The 16,492-nt window shown below is 37.2% G+C and overlaps 1 protein-coding gene across 1 annotated transcript; it reads right to left on the reverse strand.

Annotated features, from left to right (window-relative positions):
* Positions 1 to 715: 715 nt before the first annotated feature.
* LOC110924988 (zinc finger BED domain-containing protein RICESLEEPER 1-like) lies at positions 716 to 1,866 on the reverse strand. The gene is made up of 2 exons (XM_022168961.1): positions 915 to 1,866; positions 716 to 801 (listed from the first exon to the last, which is right to left on the reverse strand). Exons 1-2 carry the CDS (start codon positions 1,864 to 1,866, stop codon positions 716 to 718), a joined length of 1,038 nt encoding a protein of 345 aa, XP_022024653.1.
* Positions 1,867 to 16,492: the final 14,626 nt, after the last annotated feature.

Raw genomic sequence — 16,492 nt, forward strand, 5'->3', positions numbered from 1 at the left:
ATTTTGGATATCCGAATTTCGGATATCCGAATTTTCGGATATCCATTCGGATAGTGAATCGGATATCCAAATTTCTAAAAGAAAACATTTTTTTAATTAAAAGTCTAACAAACCAGTTTTCCAACATACCAAACACAATACAAGATGTTCAAAAAAGCCAAATAAACACACTTCATCGTAACATAATAACTAATAACGAGATAACAATAAACGCAATTCATTGTTTCAAAATAAAGACATAATCTTCCGAGTTCGATAATCCATCTTCCAAACTTCCAAGCTAGCAATTGAAATCTACGACATAAACCTGTATAATGAAGACAAATAAAATGAAAATAATAAGCACAAGTGCACATCACTACATCAGCCATATACTTAAAATAATAAGCCCCATTACACAAGAGCCATGTATGTGTTAAAATTGAAATATTCCTAAAAAAGAAGGAATTATTTTACCAACTTTCCAAGTAGTAGAATATCATCACAAAAATCCCCATAACTTGTTCATAAAAAAAAAGGAATTACTTTACCCACTTTCCATGTACTAGAATATCATCACTGTGAATATTGCCATCAAATGTTAAGCAACTACTTTCATCATTTCATACATTTGCTGATGACAAATTGTTTAGAAAAAGCAATGACAATCTATTTAAAAAACAAACTACAAACCAACTTTATTAAAACTAACTCATAAATAAATATTTTTGATACCTTACGCCGTTTCGGATGCCTCATAACCTTCATTAACCGTTTCATCAATGATAATGGTGGGTTGTTCCAAGGCTAACTCCTTCATACCTATGATATAATAGAGAAAAAAAACATATTAAAATGCTCTCCATGTAAAAAAATACACTAAAATGATATATAATAAATATAAAACTGAAATCTAAAGTAATAATTTATATAACCTTCTTCCAAGCTCTCGATGTCAAGAATGGTGTTTTCGATAAAAATCTTGTTATTAGAAGCACGCAACCAATCTTGTGCACATACCAACGCTTCAACCATTCTTGGGGTTAACGAAGTTCGGAACGAATCATGCACCCGTCCACCGGTGCTAAAAGCCGACTCGGAGGCAACCGTAGACACTGGAATGGCGAGAATATCTCGAGCCATTTTAGCAAGAATGGGATACCGGCATTGTTGAACTTTCCACCATTTTAATATGTCAAACCGTTGGTCCATAGGCTCTCGATCCTCATCAAGATACTTATCTAACTCACTTTTTGTCAAAGATGTTTGTGAACTTCCCATGGCCATTTCAAACCGCTTGGTCATTATTTCGTCAATGTCCGTTACTTGGCTAGAATTAGAACTCTCTTTCTCCGTTGATGTCGATGATACCTCAAAGTCTTTCTCCTTTTGAGGAATAGACCTTTTATAAAAATCAAACAAAGCATGTAAGTTGGAGTCAAGACTTTTACGGACACACCCATCTACATATTTTGCTCCAATAAGCCATTCAATATATTTCCATTTCCTTCTTGGGTCAAGAACCACAACAATGAACAAAAAATGGTTTAACTTAGTAACATCCCCCCAATACTTTTGATATTTTCTTTTCATATCAAGTGCCATCGAACATACCGAAAGATCATCATTCATAGTGTAACTATCAATCACGGTGCCAATTCCAAAGATCTCATGCACATACGCATTAGCAGTCACATATCGAGAACCTGAAAATCTCAACGTAGCTTCATAAAATATCTCTAAAAAAGGTAACAAGCCATTAACATTGCTCCAATCTTCTTCATCAATCAAAGCACCCCCAAACTTTTTTAACTCTTTCTCACAACTTGAATCTTTTAAAAGTAAGTTGGAAAAAGCTTTCTTAAACTTAATAGCAGACTCTAGCATCAAAAATGTGGAGTTCCATCAAGTTTCCACATCCATACAAACTAAACTTTTACTTTCTATTTTCTCTTCTTCAACACAAGCTATGAATTTTAGAAGTCTAGCAGGAGAAGACCTCACATATCTCACTAAGGCACGGACTTTCTTAATTGACAAAGACAAATTACGAAGACCATCTTTAACCACTAGATTCAAAATATGAGCCGCACATCTCACGTGCAAGAAAGCTCCCTTCAAGACGCTACATTCCTAATGATTAAACACCTTTTGCAAGTATTGGATAGCAACATCATTTGAGCTAGCATTGTCTACCGTGACAGCCATAACATTTTTCAAACCCCATTCAGTTAGACACTTCTCAACTGCTCTTCCTATTATAACCTCGGAATGAGCAACGATTAGGCAAAAGTTTATTATTCTTTTATGTAAACGCCAATCATTTTATTTCTTATTATGTTAAAAGATGATATGAGTAAATAAACAAATTCAACGATTGGGCACTAGTATAGTGTGTAGGAACGTAGGGATTACAAAACTGCCTTCCTAGTGATGACATAGGTACCAGAAAGTGCCAGAAACACACTAAAACTGCAGAATTCTGCAGTAAATAAACAAATTCAGCAATTTTCAGCAATTTAACATCTAACTAAACTGCACAATTTAGCACTTTAACGAATAGTAACGAAACGAACAACCGGACACTACCCAAAACATCAAATTCTTACTAGAAGCATTGTTTAAGTGTTACATAGCTAGTTATGGTCACCGAACATCATAATACATCTCATAAACATTAAATACATAAAATACCTAACTAGCACCATTACTTTCCAACTAAATCAAGTAACTAACCATTGAAATGTTACACCTTACCCCCCCCCCCATTAGTGGACGGTTAGATGTGGGTCCCACTTGGGGATTTTCTTGCATATTTTATAAGATCTTGTAAAGAATATACCAAACATAATATCCCATATGCTTTATATGTTGGAGAATGATTTTTACAAAAACCTTAGGACTTTACTTCTCTTTCATTCAACACCACAACAAACTTCATTACTCTCCCTCTTCTCTCTCAAGGCTACGGCCCAATACCCCCTCACCATCATCATTTTTTCTAGTCCATTCACAAGTGATCCAAGGTGATTCTAAGGTGTCTCGGGTCTATCTAAGAAGGTTGCAAGCAACGGAACTTGAAAGACCTCTCTCTAGTGCTTTTATCCACCTCATTTGTCATCTTCATCTTCTTGAACATCATCCCTAGCCTTGTGCTAGTAGTAAGACCTTCCTAATCTCATTTTACTTCATATTATGTTAAAAGATGATATAAGTTGTTAAACATGAAGATCATGAAGAAACATAATCATGAACATAAACATAAAGCTTAAATACATGAAGAACAAGTTGTTTTAAGTATATGTAGTATACTTGATTGATGATTTCTTGTGTTTATGATGTTGATCATCACAAGAACCTTGCTAGATGATGATTAAACACATGATCTAGCAAGTATAAGGATAGATCTTGAGAAAATCATAATGATCATCATTATGTAAAGCATGAACTTCAAAGATTTAATGTTTTCTTGAAGTATGATGATCAAAGTATGATGTGAATCTTATAAACATATGAATACAAGAGATATTTTTCAAGAAACCAAGTTAAAAATACAAGATTTTCATAAACTTGGTTCTTAAAGAAATTAACCACATTTTTAGTGGTTAATCAAGTGTAGAAATATATATTTAACAAGAAAAACTCAAGAAGAATTATTTTTAGAAAATCACTTCACAAGTTGTGAAGATCTAAATTCTTCAAGAATGATATTTTTAAATAAATAACCACACTTTAAAGGGTAACTAAGCTTACTAAGTACACTAGTAAGTTACTACAAATTTTTACAAAGTTTCAAGTTCATGACATAGTGTAAATTTCATATGGTAAGTGTTGAATAATTTGTTGATGATTGATGATGATTTTAAAAGAAAATAATATGCTTTGAAAGCATGGAAACCTCCATTTTTAAGGGGAAACTATGGCAAAATTTTTCTAGAAATTAAACACTTAGAAAAATATTTTTAAACAAATATTCACAGGTATATTTTTAACCATGAAATTTTATATAAAGTTTGTCGTTATTTTTGTCACAAGATTATAAGTATTGGTGGTTGGTTTTTATAAATAAAAGTGACTAAATATGTATTTAGGAAATATATATTTAGAAGTCACCATGTGTGTGATTATTTGTATATTATGTGTATTAGTTATATTATTTTAGGACCTGAAATAACATAATTCATCAAAATACCAAAAATTACAATCCGAAATATTACCAAAAATTCCAAGGAATAAATATACAAAGGATACACAAAATATTGGTGAAACCGAACAAAGGAATATAACTCACAAAAATATTCTGAAAAACTTATTCACAAGTATATTTTTTTGGTAAATAATATTTTGGACACCAAGGAAACAAAAATATGATTTTCACAATTATTACAAAATTATATCATATTTTTGACAAGGAGAAAATATATCATTTTTGAGACATATGTGAAATTTATAAATATTTTTGCCAAGGGAAAAATTATAAATAATTTTTCTAAGTAATATTCCTCAAAATATATATTTTGGAAATATATATCAATATATTTTTACTAGAAATATTATTCTGGAAAAATTAATACAAAATTTAGTATAAGAATACTTATCAATTACAAGAAACTACGTATTTTTGTACGTATAAATACACTCTGGAATACGACACCAATACATGGCAAAAATATACAAGTATAAGAATACAAATATATAAACACCCATCCTTGTGAAGGATATACATGTATAAGTACTTGAAAAGTAACAAGTTAAAATATATTGGTTTAACTATTATTCCAAAAATTTAATAAATATAACTTAAGTTAAAATATTTATTATTTTAACAAATAATTATATAACTTGGAATAATATTGAAGACACAAAGAAACGTAACTCAAAGACACTAATTAATACTAAGTGTCACACCCCGACCACGTAAAACAACAAAACATGACGGAAACGTCGGGGAGTGTTGTAACAGAATCATTGTTTCATAACACATGGAAATTTAAATTTTGTTTTATTGATTAAATGAATTACAATGTCTAAACAAACAAAGAAGTATAACATAATTAACTAGTCTTGCATCTTTTATTGTCACTAAGGCCCAAGTCCGCCTATGTGTATCTTGATCAATCCTATGCATCGTCTCCTGAAACACATGTGAAAATTGGTACGTCAGCATAAAAATGCCAGCGAGTACATAGGTTTTATTGATTTAGGATTCATGACTTATAAGTTTAGAAAAAGTTGTTTAACAAAAAGTCAGTCATGATCCTTGTAAAATGTTTTGTTTTATAAATCATTTGAAAAGCGATGATAGATATGTATATTTAAAAGAATAATGTAAGGTTAAATGAATAACCAAGTAAAATGAGTTTGTATAAAACAAACTGTTAATGTCTTGTGAAAAATATGTTATTTGTGTAAAATGTATAAGTCCAAATTGAATGAAATAAATAACGCTACGACATGTAATATAATACAAGCACTTATATATAGGAAGTACCAGCGGCGTACCCACCATGCTTGTATCATACTACACACGCCTCGTTACTTAAATCACTTACCCAAACAAACCACCAAGGTAAAATGTTCATGTTTAAACCGAATGTCAAATGTTCTTGTATAAACCAATGTCATATGTTAAAAGTCAAATGTAATCAAGTAGTATGTGACAAATGTTATGTATGGTAAGTAATATATGATTACCTAAACCAAAAGTAAAACTGTACAAAACAAAGTATTTTGAGTATATCAAAAAGTTGTGTTTTGCAAAGTAAATGCATGTTTTACTGATACAAACACTTATACGGTAAGTTAAACGCATACATTCAAGCCTTGAGACAGACGGAGAACTCTAGAGTCAAGGTTATCAAAAGAAATGTTTTTGGATTCAGTCATTCCTTTCACCTAAACAAACCTAGGATGTCAGGAACAGATTTGTCAAGTCCTATGGTACCATTACTTACTACCGAGCGGCGTAGCTAATGTTAATGAATGTATATAAGTCCCGTTTGTACAAAACAAATGTTATACCAAATGTAAACATGTTATATGAAAACAATGTACTAAGTATGCTAAGCTAACATACAAAGCAGAAAGTCATGTAAATCAATGTGCTAGCATGCTCAGTCAACATACATAGCAGAAATGTAATGTAAAACAATGTGCTAATATGCCAAGTAAACATATGTAGCAAAACAATGTAATGTAAATCAATGTGCTAACATGCTAAGTTAACATACATAGCAAAACATATATGAAATCATGTACTATATGCGTACTAGTGAACATAGCAAGTATATGATGTGAAAAACATGAAAAGCATGAAAGTAACAAGTAGGCACATGTATTTCACCCCAAAATGTTTGAAAACAGTAAAAGAGGGGACTATGTACTCACTTGAGGGTGCTTAGAAGTCTTGAATAACAACCAAGCAAAGCTAGATGGATCACGGAATCAAACGGCACCCTATATAGATAACTACATAAATAACCGGACCTAAATCGGGGGATTGGATAGTATGAGGTTTCGTAAACCAAATGAGTATTGGAACTCATATGATATGGTTTAACAAAGCCCACATACTAAAATGAAACCAAACCTAAGTGCTTACGACCCATTATGACCCGTTTAGGTAGCTTATGCTACTTTAACACGTAGTTCGCGTAAAACGCGTTCGGACCGCTTAACTAGTCCTATGACAAGTATTATATGCCTTAACATGTCTAATATTGTTGTTAAATCAGTTTAGATGTCAAAAATTAAGTTACATATGCTTAAAATGAAATTATGCGTAAAAGGGATATTTTGGTAATTTTCCTAAGGCATATAAACTACCTATCATACAACTATTTAAACGACGTGACCATAAGGTATAACCTCGGAAGGTTATTCCCTATACAACTATGGTCACCTAATGTGTTTGGTCAGATCCTAAAGATCAACCAAACGGGTCGGGTTCGAGAGTATAAGCGATTGTTTAGATCGCTTACCTTACGACCCTATACAAGCATAATTCTAAAAGTGATGAGTTAAACATGTAAGAACATGTTTAACGAATTTAGAAAACAGGTTTGGTATCAAAACAAACGGTTTTGATACCTAAAAGTAGTTTGGTTACAAAATGCGCAAGAATACGCATTTTGGCCGAAACTACGACTCGTCACTGAGCCTAGATAACGTGGTAATCAGTAGATATAGTTACTAGGGACTATAACCATCGTGATTACGCTCACGTTATGAAGTTCAAACAAACTTCGCTTTGACCATAAACTGGTCAATGCAGAAAGTCAAACGTAGTTTGACTTTAACGCTTAAAACGAATAAAAAGAACGAAGGAATACTTACAAAGGGTCCCCGCAAGATTTGATCCGATTTACTCTCAGGTATGAAGCATAAACTTCAACTTAGAGAGCCAAAATCAGATCAATGTGGGTTTTGCAAGTGATAGGAGGTGGGTATTTATAGATTTCCTTGAACCGTTAAGATCGTTTATCGAAAACCAAGCTTCAATCTCAACCATCAATGTGGGCACATGGTTTACAAATACAAGGGGCACTTGAAAACCATCAAAATTGGCCCATAGAATCAAGGAAACAATGTGCAATTGTGTGTAACAGCTGGAACAAGCTGGAAACAAGTTTCTGCTGATCTGGGGGCTACTTACGGACCATAAGCAAAGGTCCATATGGACCGTAAGGACCTTGCAGGTCAGCAACTTTCAAAATTGGCAGTTTTAGTCCCTGAACTTGAGAATCTTGCATTTTGATGCATTTTTTTGGCACGTTTAAGCCCCGTTAACCCCATTTCAAGGCTCTAAAATGAAGTTAAAGTATAGGGAACTTGAAACATGCTCAAAAATATCTCGGATGTCGGTTCGTTTGGCCGTACGGTTGCGTTGTTCGGTTAATTACGACGGAAGTCGTAACGGACGCAAAAACGATCCAAATTACGCGACGAATGGATTTTTATCAAGCCAATTACTAAAACATAATATTTTAATGATTACATAAATTTTTGGATGTCCGGATGTATTCAGAACGTAAATTATGCGCGAAAATGCAAACTTATGCAGACGCTTTTAGTCCCTTAATGAGCATAAAGTTTATTTTAGCACACCGAACCCCTTAAAGCTTATTTCTAAGCTATGTAAAGGATATTTAGGGTGTGTTTAACTTATGGTCATGTTCCGGAATGTTCGTTACAGTTCAAATTGACATACTTTCGTAGTTTGTCGAATTTAGTCCCTGTAAGCGAATAAACTTGATTTCGGCACACCAAACCTTCCAAAACTTATTTCTAAGTTATGTAAAGGTTATTTAAGGTATGTTAAGCCTATGTCACTGTTCCGGAGTGTTTGTTGCACTAAACTGGTTATATTTATGCATTAGTGCGCGCATAACCTTCCAGAAAGCGATTTAAAGCCCGAAATCGAACAAGAGTTGATATGTGCAAATGATACACATGTTTATACAAATCCCAAGTATGAAATACAATATTTCATTGTTTTGGTATTTGTTTGATGGTTGAAGTGACACAGATTTCACACTAAGTCAAGGCACGACCCGCTCGTCTAATAGACCGTAGTACGTTGTAGGTAGTCGTGCACACTAGTAGCAGCTTGAGTTACGTCGGACTGAAGAACATAAAACTGTGAGTTCATGTCCCCCTTTTTTCTTAACTGGTTTTGGTTTTGTAACTCTCGGGGGTGGAATACATGTTACGATTGTTTAAACGGTATGAATTGACTAGGAAATGAACTATTAGATCATGTGAGCATAGATTGAATTTGAAATGCCATTAATTCTTAATTAGGGACGAAGGTTAGATCTAACGGGTACGACTGAGCCCCACTCATGGTCCTTATGAGACCACTTGAGTGCTTCGGTGTCCCAGTCGAGGTAAATCAACAACGGTCAAGGGTAAAATTGACATAGTCAAGGTAAATTGACATAGTCGAAGGGGAATTCGACATAGTCGAGGGAATCGACGAGGGTATAAGCCTACTCATTTTGAGTGCTCCCTATGTCTTCACATGCTTTAATGTCCTTGCAAAAACATTAATTTGATCTGTTCATAAATGCTTTTCATACCTGTTTTCAAAGGAGTTTCTCAAAGGTTTACAAGTTTTTCAGTACTCATACAAAACGCATGAACTCGCTCAACTTTTGTTTATGTTTTCCAAAATTACATGTATTTCAGGTAACAAGTTGGATCTTGGGCACGTGTGTTGTTTCTAGAAGTAAATTCCAAGTTTAGATGTCATCCACTTTTGTTGATCTGTAACTTAGTCGAAGGGTGTGGTGTTTGAAACTTAAATAAATGGTGTTTGTAATACTTTAAACTTAATGAATGGATGAACATCTTTTTGATCATATAGTTTGTTTATTATGATTGAATGCAATGATATTAAACAAGTCACATTTCATACGCTTCCGCAAAAGTCAGGGTGTGACAATGATGGTGACAAACCCACCAAGGGGGGTTCGATCCGGAGCCGCACCACGGTTTTCATCCGGCTGTTACTTCAGCGAGGCAACTCGTGTGGAGGCAGTACGGTTTCCGGGGGAACTGTAAGGATCTTCAAAAATGTCCCTAAATAACCCATAAATACAAAATCGGACCTTGAAACCCTACTGTTCATGAAAAATCAAGGAAAATCAAGAAAATTGGGTTCAGGCGGGCCGCGTAAGGGTAAGCCTATGGCTTACGCGGGCCGCTACAACTTGATAACTAACCGGATAAGTTTTAAGGTTTCCAGACGGGCCTCGTAAAACATAAGGTATATTTACGCGGGCCGCGTCCACTTAAGTTTGACCGGATAAGTATTCCGGGGCCACGTGTTGACCATCTAGGGACCTACTCATGACCAATCAAACCTACGCCTAGACTAGGCGGCCTCGCGGGCCGCGTAAGATGTATGTGTGGGTTTACGCGGGCCGCGTAAAACCCATTTTCAGGCTATAAATAGCCTAGCTCAGGGGATTTCATTCCGTGTCGACGAAAACTTTCAAAAACGAAGTTAGGCTGTTCAAAATCATAAATTCATATAGTGAGGTACTGCTACGATACCGGGTATTAACTCGATCGCTGTTACGATTCAATGTCCGATCGATTAAAACTATCTGATGAATGTTTAAGTGCTGCTCAAATTAGGGTTTATACTTTGTCATTCGTCGGATGTTTAAGTATTGCACTTTGTCATTTATCGTGAGGGTTTGATCTCATGAGTTGTCGTAAATGCTGTATTAGTTACTAACCTGGTTCGTGTGCATTGTTATTTAAATTAGGTTATCAGGATAATCAATAGGCTAAGCTTTGCCCATATAAATCTGCAATGTGAGTCATTCTCTTTTTTATCAAATTATTTCCAAAACTCTATTTATTCCAAAGTTATAATTACAGGGATTAAGTCTTTGTAATCACCAAGTTACAACCGGTATGTGGGGTTTTGTGTACATTACTTGATAACCGTCACCATTGGACAACGAGTTAGCCAAGGGGTGATATGACCACAGTCACAGACACCAATTGGACAACGAGATAGCCAATAGGTGGTCGAGTGACAAATACTGTGGGTATATGTTTGATAAACAGAAACATTGTAATCGCTCTTAATACTGTAAATTATAACTAAACATTGTTTTAAACAAAAAGAATGATTCACTCAGTATTTCCCCGCTGACAAAACCTTTTTCAAACATGTTTCAGGTGATCTGTTGTGATCCAGGAAAAGTGCCATGAAGCACTACAAGCTTAAGGAAGTGGCTCAAAATAAAATAAAGAAACATGTTTTATAAAAATAAAGATTTCCCAGTGAAATCACTTTATTGTAAATTACAGGGTTTTATCCCTAAATTATATAATAAATCAAACGGGCATTCCAAATATTCAAATGATCCTGATAAAGACTTCCACTGTCGCATTTATTAAATACCACGTGATTCCTGTCCCGCGGCTCTTGACCGGGTCAAACCGGGGCTAGGGCTGTGACAGGAACGCCGTAACCAAGTTTGGCTAACCCAGCGCGGGCCCGGTTAAGGCAACGTAAGTCTGGGCAGACTTGGCTAGGGCCGCCGATTTGGCGGTGTGACATTGGGTCACTCAAAAAGAAAGTCACCGTTCAAAAAAAAACAAGAATGTTTACAGCAGAATCTAAGTGGGCATCGCATACCCGGGTACCACACACTTCGGTGCCGTACACTACCCACACTACACACTACCATACGCACACCTCATGAAGCCATACACTTATGATCGCACACTCCTAGTAGGGCACACACACCTGATGCACATGGTACAACTGCACACTGCATGACCGCACACTTATATGTGTGCCGCACAATTATAAGGAAGTCTCACATTAAAAATTGGGCCGCACACCTAGGCTGGACCGCACACTCTCACTATTTAATACAACCTTGGGCTTTTGTTATGGATCCAGGTCTGATTTGCATGAATAAACGTGTTACACGATAGCTTATAATTGCATGCTACTTGTTAGATACGTGTACTACTTACATACAAACCAAATAAATATTGGTAACCATAATAGGGTGTGGTTGACCAGCTTAACACAAATAATTTATCTGCCGAGCAAAGCAAAGGTGAATTCACACATTTACTAAAAGCATGTATTCCCGGTGGTTGGGAACAAACCTCACTTTCCCTGGTTTGGTATTACCTAGTATTCATGGGAGGAATACCGTTAAATGCTATTTACATTTCATGCTTTTAGCGTACTAAACGAAACTCTATCATGAAAGTCCCCACACATTATACCAATTAATCGCCGGGGGCGAACGTGATATTAGTTGGTAACGCTATTAGGTTTGACAAACCTCACACCGTGCCTGGGAGGACAGGCGTGAACTATTATGCCTTAGCAACTGGTCAATGATGATAGACATTTACTTGGGGCACAAACAACTCAACAGTCACAGTATTCGGTATCACACAGTTTAGTAGCTTAAGATGGGGTACATGTTTATAAATGAGTAATTTAACAACCTATATTTTGGAAACAACACAGGAAAACCATGAACTCGCCAACTTTATGTTGACATCGTACTGTATGCTTTGCAGGTTGCTTGGTACAGCTACGGATGGACGTTGCAATCGGCTGGAGTGCATGGTTTGTAAGCTTCATGTTAACACATCTTTAAAGAACCTGTGGTTTTAAGTTATAATGGGTTTACTTTATATTTGCGCTGCGAAATTAAACTGTATTTTTGGACTTACAAACATTAATCACTAGTCATGCTGATTGTGATAATTTATAACTTATGAAAATGGTTCAACATGATTAGTGGCTGGATCCTGGTCAGTCACATGTCTCGCAGTAATACCCCGCATGTGGAAATTGTGGGTGTGACAGATCGGAGCCATTGGTTAAAGTGAACTCGGTTTTAAAAAGAAAGTCTTTTGAAGGAAACCAGACTATAACCGTTCTTTAGTGGAAACCACAACACACCACACTCCGGATTGCAAGGTTCATTAAACTTAGATGCTTACATGGTAACGGTAGTAATCGGCATTTACTTGTGCATGATATTGATGTGTGGAAAATGCAACATATAAATTACATCAATAGAGGCATAAAACCAACCCTTTTGTAGTACTAATGTTGGAAAAAAGCGCGTTTCTTTCTTCCTTTTGAATTTACAGGACCAAACGAGCTTAAAAGAAAAAAGGAACAAATAAGGAGCCAAAACCAACATAAATACAAGAAGAAGGAATAACGTGACATGCCCGACCGCTCAGCAGCATCCCCCAAAGCAAAAACAAGAAGACAGAAACTGACCACGGGGCCGTGCCTAGCCGGGCATGGGGCATGGTCATCCCTTACACAACAAGACAAAAGCTGCAGAAGCTTCTACACCCACCACGAGGTCGTGCCCAGCTCACCATAGGGCGTGGTCAACTCTTAGATTTGCAGAATTTTCATAGTACAGCAAAGAGTTGACCACGGGGCCGTGTCCAGATGCCACAAGGTCGTGTGGGGCCCTCTGCTAACAGATGCAATAAATGAAGGAAAAGAAGAAGACTGGCCACGGGCCGTGCCCAGTGGACACGGGGCCGTGGCCGGGGCTCTGTTTTGGCTATAAATAGGGGTGCTTGGTTCACTTCAAAGGCATCCCTTGGCAAAGCACTTCTCTCCCGCTTTGCCACCACTCCACCACCACTACAACACCAACACCATCATCCATTATCATCTTTAGAGTGTGTAGTAGTCTCGGGATCCAAGATTGATCATAAGAGTTCTTGTCAATCAAAGGCCATGCTTGGCCAATCTCTTACATCACTTGGTGAAGACAAGTCTTTAATGTATTACTTTTGATTTTTAATCTTTCGGCACTTTTTAATTGGGTTTGTATTAATGGCTTTAATAACTAGTGTCTTATGTTGAAAGTGAATTTTCCTTACCATTTTTCATGGTGTCATTGATTTGCCCATTCGTGTCTTTACAGTCTATATAAAGCGCGTTAACTACTTGGAAGGGGGTTAGGAGGGTGGTTTGGTAAAGTTCTTGTATCGTTCAGTGTATAGATCCTCCGAGGACTTAGTTCAAGCTTACTAGGACCTCCTTCAATACCCCAAAGGTATTGGATGGCGGGGGTGCGAATAGCTTGAACCCCTCACATGTAAACTACTATTAAAACTTTAAACTGGCTTCTTGGGATTGTATCCTTGCTGACTCAAACCACTTAGCCGAGGGTAACGTCACCTTCAAAAGAGGGGCCTACCACTTTTTTCGCATTAATAACTTACTTAATTGTCTTTCAATATTCTGATACTTTGGTATTGTATCCCTGCTAACTCAAACCACTGGGTTGAGGGTAACGTCACCTTCGAAAGAATAGCCTACTACTATAACTAAAATAATCTCTTAAAAATCCGAAAGTGCGGAAATCATCAAAGGGTACATTAAAGATGAGTTGGATCCAAGTGATTCTATCTTGTCTATTTGTTTTTTCATTTTATTTATCTTTTTAACTTTTAGATTTAATTTCATGTTTAAAACCTCTTTTCAAAAATTTAGATCGATTAGACGTTGACGATAAACCGGTACTAAAAACTCTTGTGTCCTTGGACGACCTCGGTATCTTACCAACACTATACTACGCTCGCGATGGGTGCAGTTGCCCTAGTGTGTGTTTAGTATTAGTACAATATCGTGTTTTATAAATTTAAAACTTGACTAATGCGTAAAACGGGCTTAAAATATTAATAAAATCATATAACGCTATATGCACACTAATATATATATATATATATATATATGGTATTCAACACTGTGATTTGTACGTGAACAAAAATATGCAAACATGATGTGAATTAAGCAGGAGTGAACTCTCCTAACTCGAATTCGTAACCACGACACGCTACGGGCAGGGAACCAGTCGTTCCCAACCATCCTCCGCGAATTTCCCAAATCTTACCCCTAGTCTAGAACGAACTGACGAGACAAACGTTTACTCAAGATACATACTTTTGAGGAGCCTGCTACGGGTCCTGGAGAGAGAGGCCACGAGAGCGAAACACCGAAGAAAAGTCATCCCTAAATCACACGTTATTAGAGGGACAAGCTTATATGGCACAACAACACAACAACTTGGTCACATACATGAAGCAACTGTAGACGCGGGTGCTCGGAATGCGAAGCAGTTTACGACACGCTCACGCGCAAAACCAAGTGTAGAAAGCGAAAAGCGAAGCTTATAACGAAGTTGAGGAGGACTGATGACATCATTTACCCATTTTGTCCACACACTTCTTCCTCTAACTTAGATGGAGAGACTTGTTTCCTTATCCGATTGATGACCTAGAGTTCCAATGCTTGACTAGAACTGTTTTAGATATGCTCGCATTGTTCTATTTCTTGTTTGCTCGTATCAAGTATGAAAAGTATACCTGGTGTATACTTTCTCATGGTGGTACCGACAACCATATCGCATCCCCTTTTGATCGCATGGCTACCCTCATTACCCTGTCATGTGTTTAACTTTTGGATCAACTTGATTTATACCTTAGCGTACCCAACTCAGCAAATGGATGTCTCCTAATGATTTGGTGGCTTTAAAGACATAGGAGGACGAAGATATGGATTAGTAAGCTCACAGAGGAATGCAATGACCTAAACATTTACCTTACCTCCCCCACATTGCAAGAGTCGTTGTTCCACATTGCAAGAGTCGTAGTTCCATACTCGAAGAGTCAGGGGGAACACGAGCAACACCTACGCCTTATTCTGGAACTCCTCTGAAACGAATAACTCTACGCCGAGTTCTCGAAATGCGACTTTTGGCTTCGTGAAGTCCATTTCCTCGAACACACGGTTAATGAAGCTGGGATTCACGTTGATCCAGCTAAGATAGACTCTATCAAGAACTGGCCTACAGCTAGAACTCCGATAGAAATCTGTCAATCCTTGGGTCTGGCAGGTTACTACCGAAGATTTATCAAGGGTTTCTCGAAGATCGCTCAACCCCTTACAACTCTAACCTAAAAGGGTATCACCTACAAGTGGGGTGATGGTCAAGAATCTGCATTTCAGCTGCTGAAGGAGATGCTTTGTATTGCACCTATTCTTTCATTACCTGAAGGCACTGACGATTTCATTGTCTACTGCGATGCGTCTATCCAAGGAGTCGGTTGCGTGTAGATGCAACACAAGAAAGTTATCGCCTGCGTCACGGCAACTCAAAATTAACGAAAAGAACTACACTACCCACGACTTAGAGCTTGGAAGTGTAGTTTTCGCACTCAAGATATAGAGACATTACTTGTAGGGTACCAAGTGCACGATTTACACTGATCACAAGAGTCCCCAGTACATACTCGATCAGAAGGAGTTAAATATGCGGCAACGCCGATGGGTCGAACTCCTAAACGATTATGAGTACGCTATCAAATACCATCCGGGCAAGGAAAACATTGTAGCCGATGCCCTCAGTCGAAAGGAAACCAAACAAAAGTGTGTCCGTGCGCTTCAACTTACCATTCATTCGAACCTCCCTGACCAAATTCGAAACGTCCAAATAGAAACACTGAAGGAGGAGAATCTTCTAGCTGAGTCCATGAGGGGCATGGAAAAGCAACTCGAACTCAAAGACGTCGACATCCACTACTTCATGGAACGTATATGGGTTCCATCCTACGGAAACCTATGAGAGCTTGTGATGGACGAAGCACACAAGTCTCGCTACTCGGTACATCCTGGTTATGACAAAATGTATCACGACCTCAAGGCTTTGTACTGGTGGCCTAACATGAAAGCGATCAAAGCAAACTACATGAGCAAAGGCTTGACCTGTGCTAGGGTCAAGATCGAGTAGCAAAAGCCATCAGGGCTACCGCAATAACCAGAAATACCAACATGGAAAGGGGAACAAATTTCCATAGACTTTGTCACCGGGTTACCTAGATCCCAAAGCGGGAACGACACCATTTGGGTGGTCGTGGATAGTTTAACCAAGTCTGCGCACTTCCTCGCGATCAAAGAAACCGACAAGTTTTCGAAACT

The sequence above is a fragment of the Helianthus annuus genome, chromosome 8 (genome assembly GCF_002127325.2).
Source record: "Helianthus annuus cultivar XRQ/B chromosome 8, HanXRQr2.0-SUNRISE, whole genome shotgun sequence".
Classification (NCBI taxonomy): domain Eukaryota; kingdom Viridiplantae; phylum Streptophyta; class Magnoliopsida; order Asterales; family Asteraceae; genus Helianthus; species Helianthus annuus.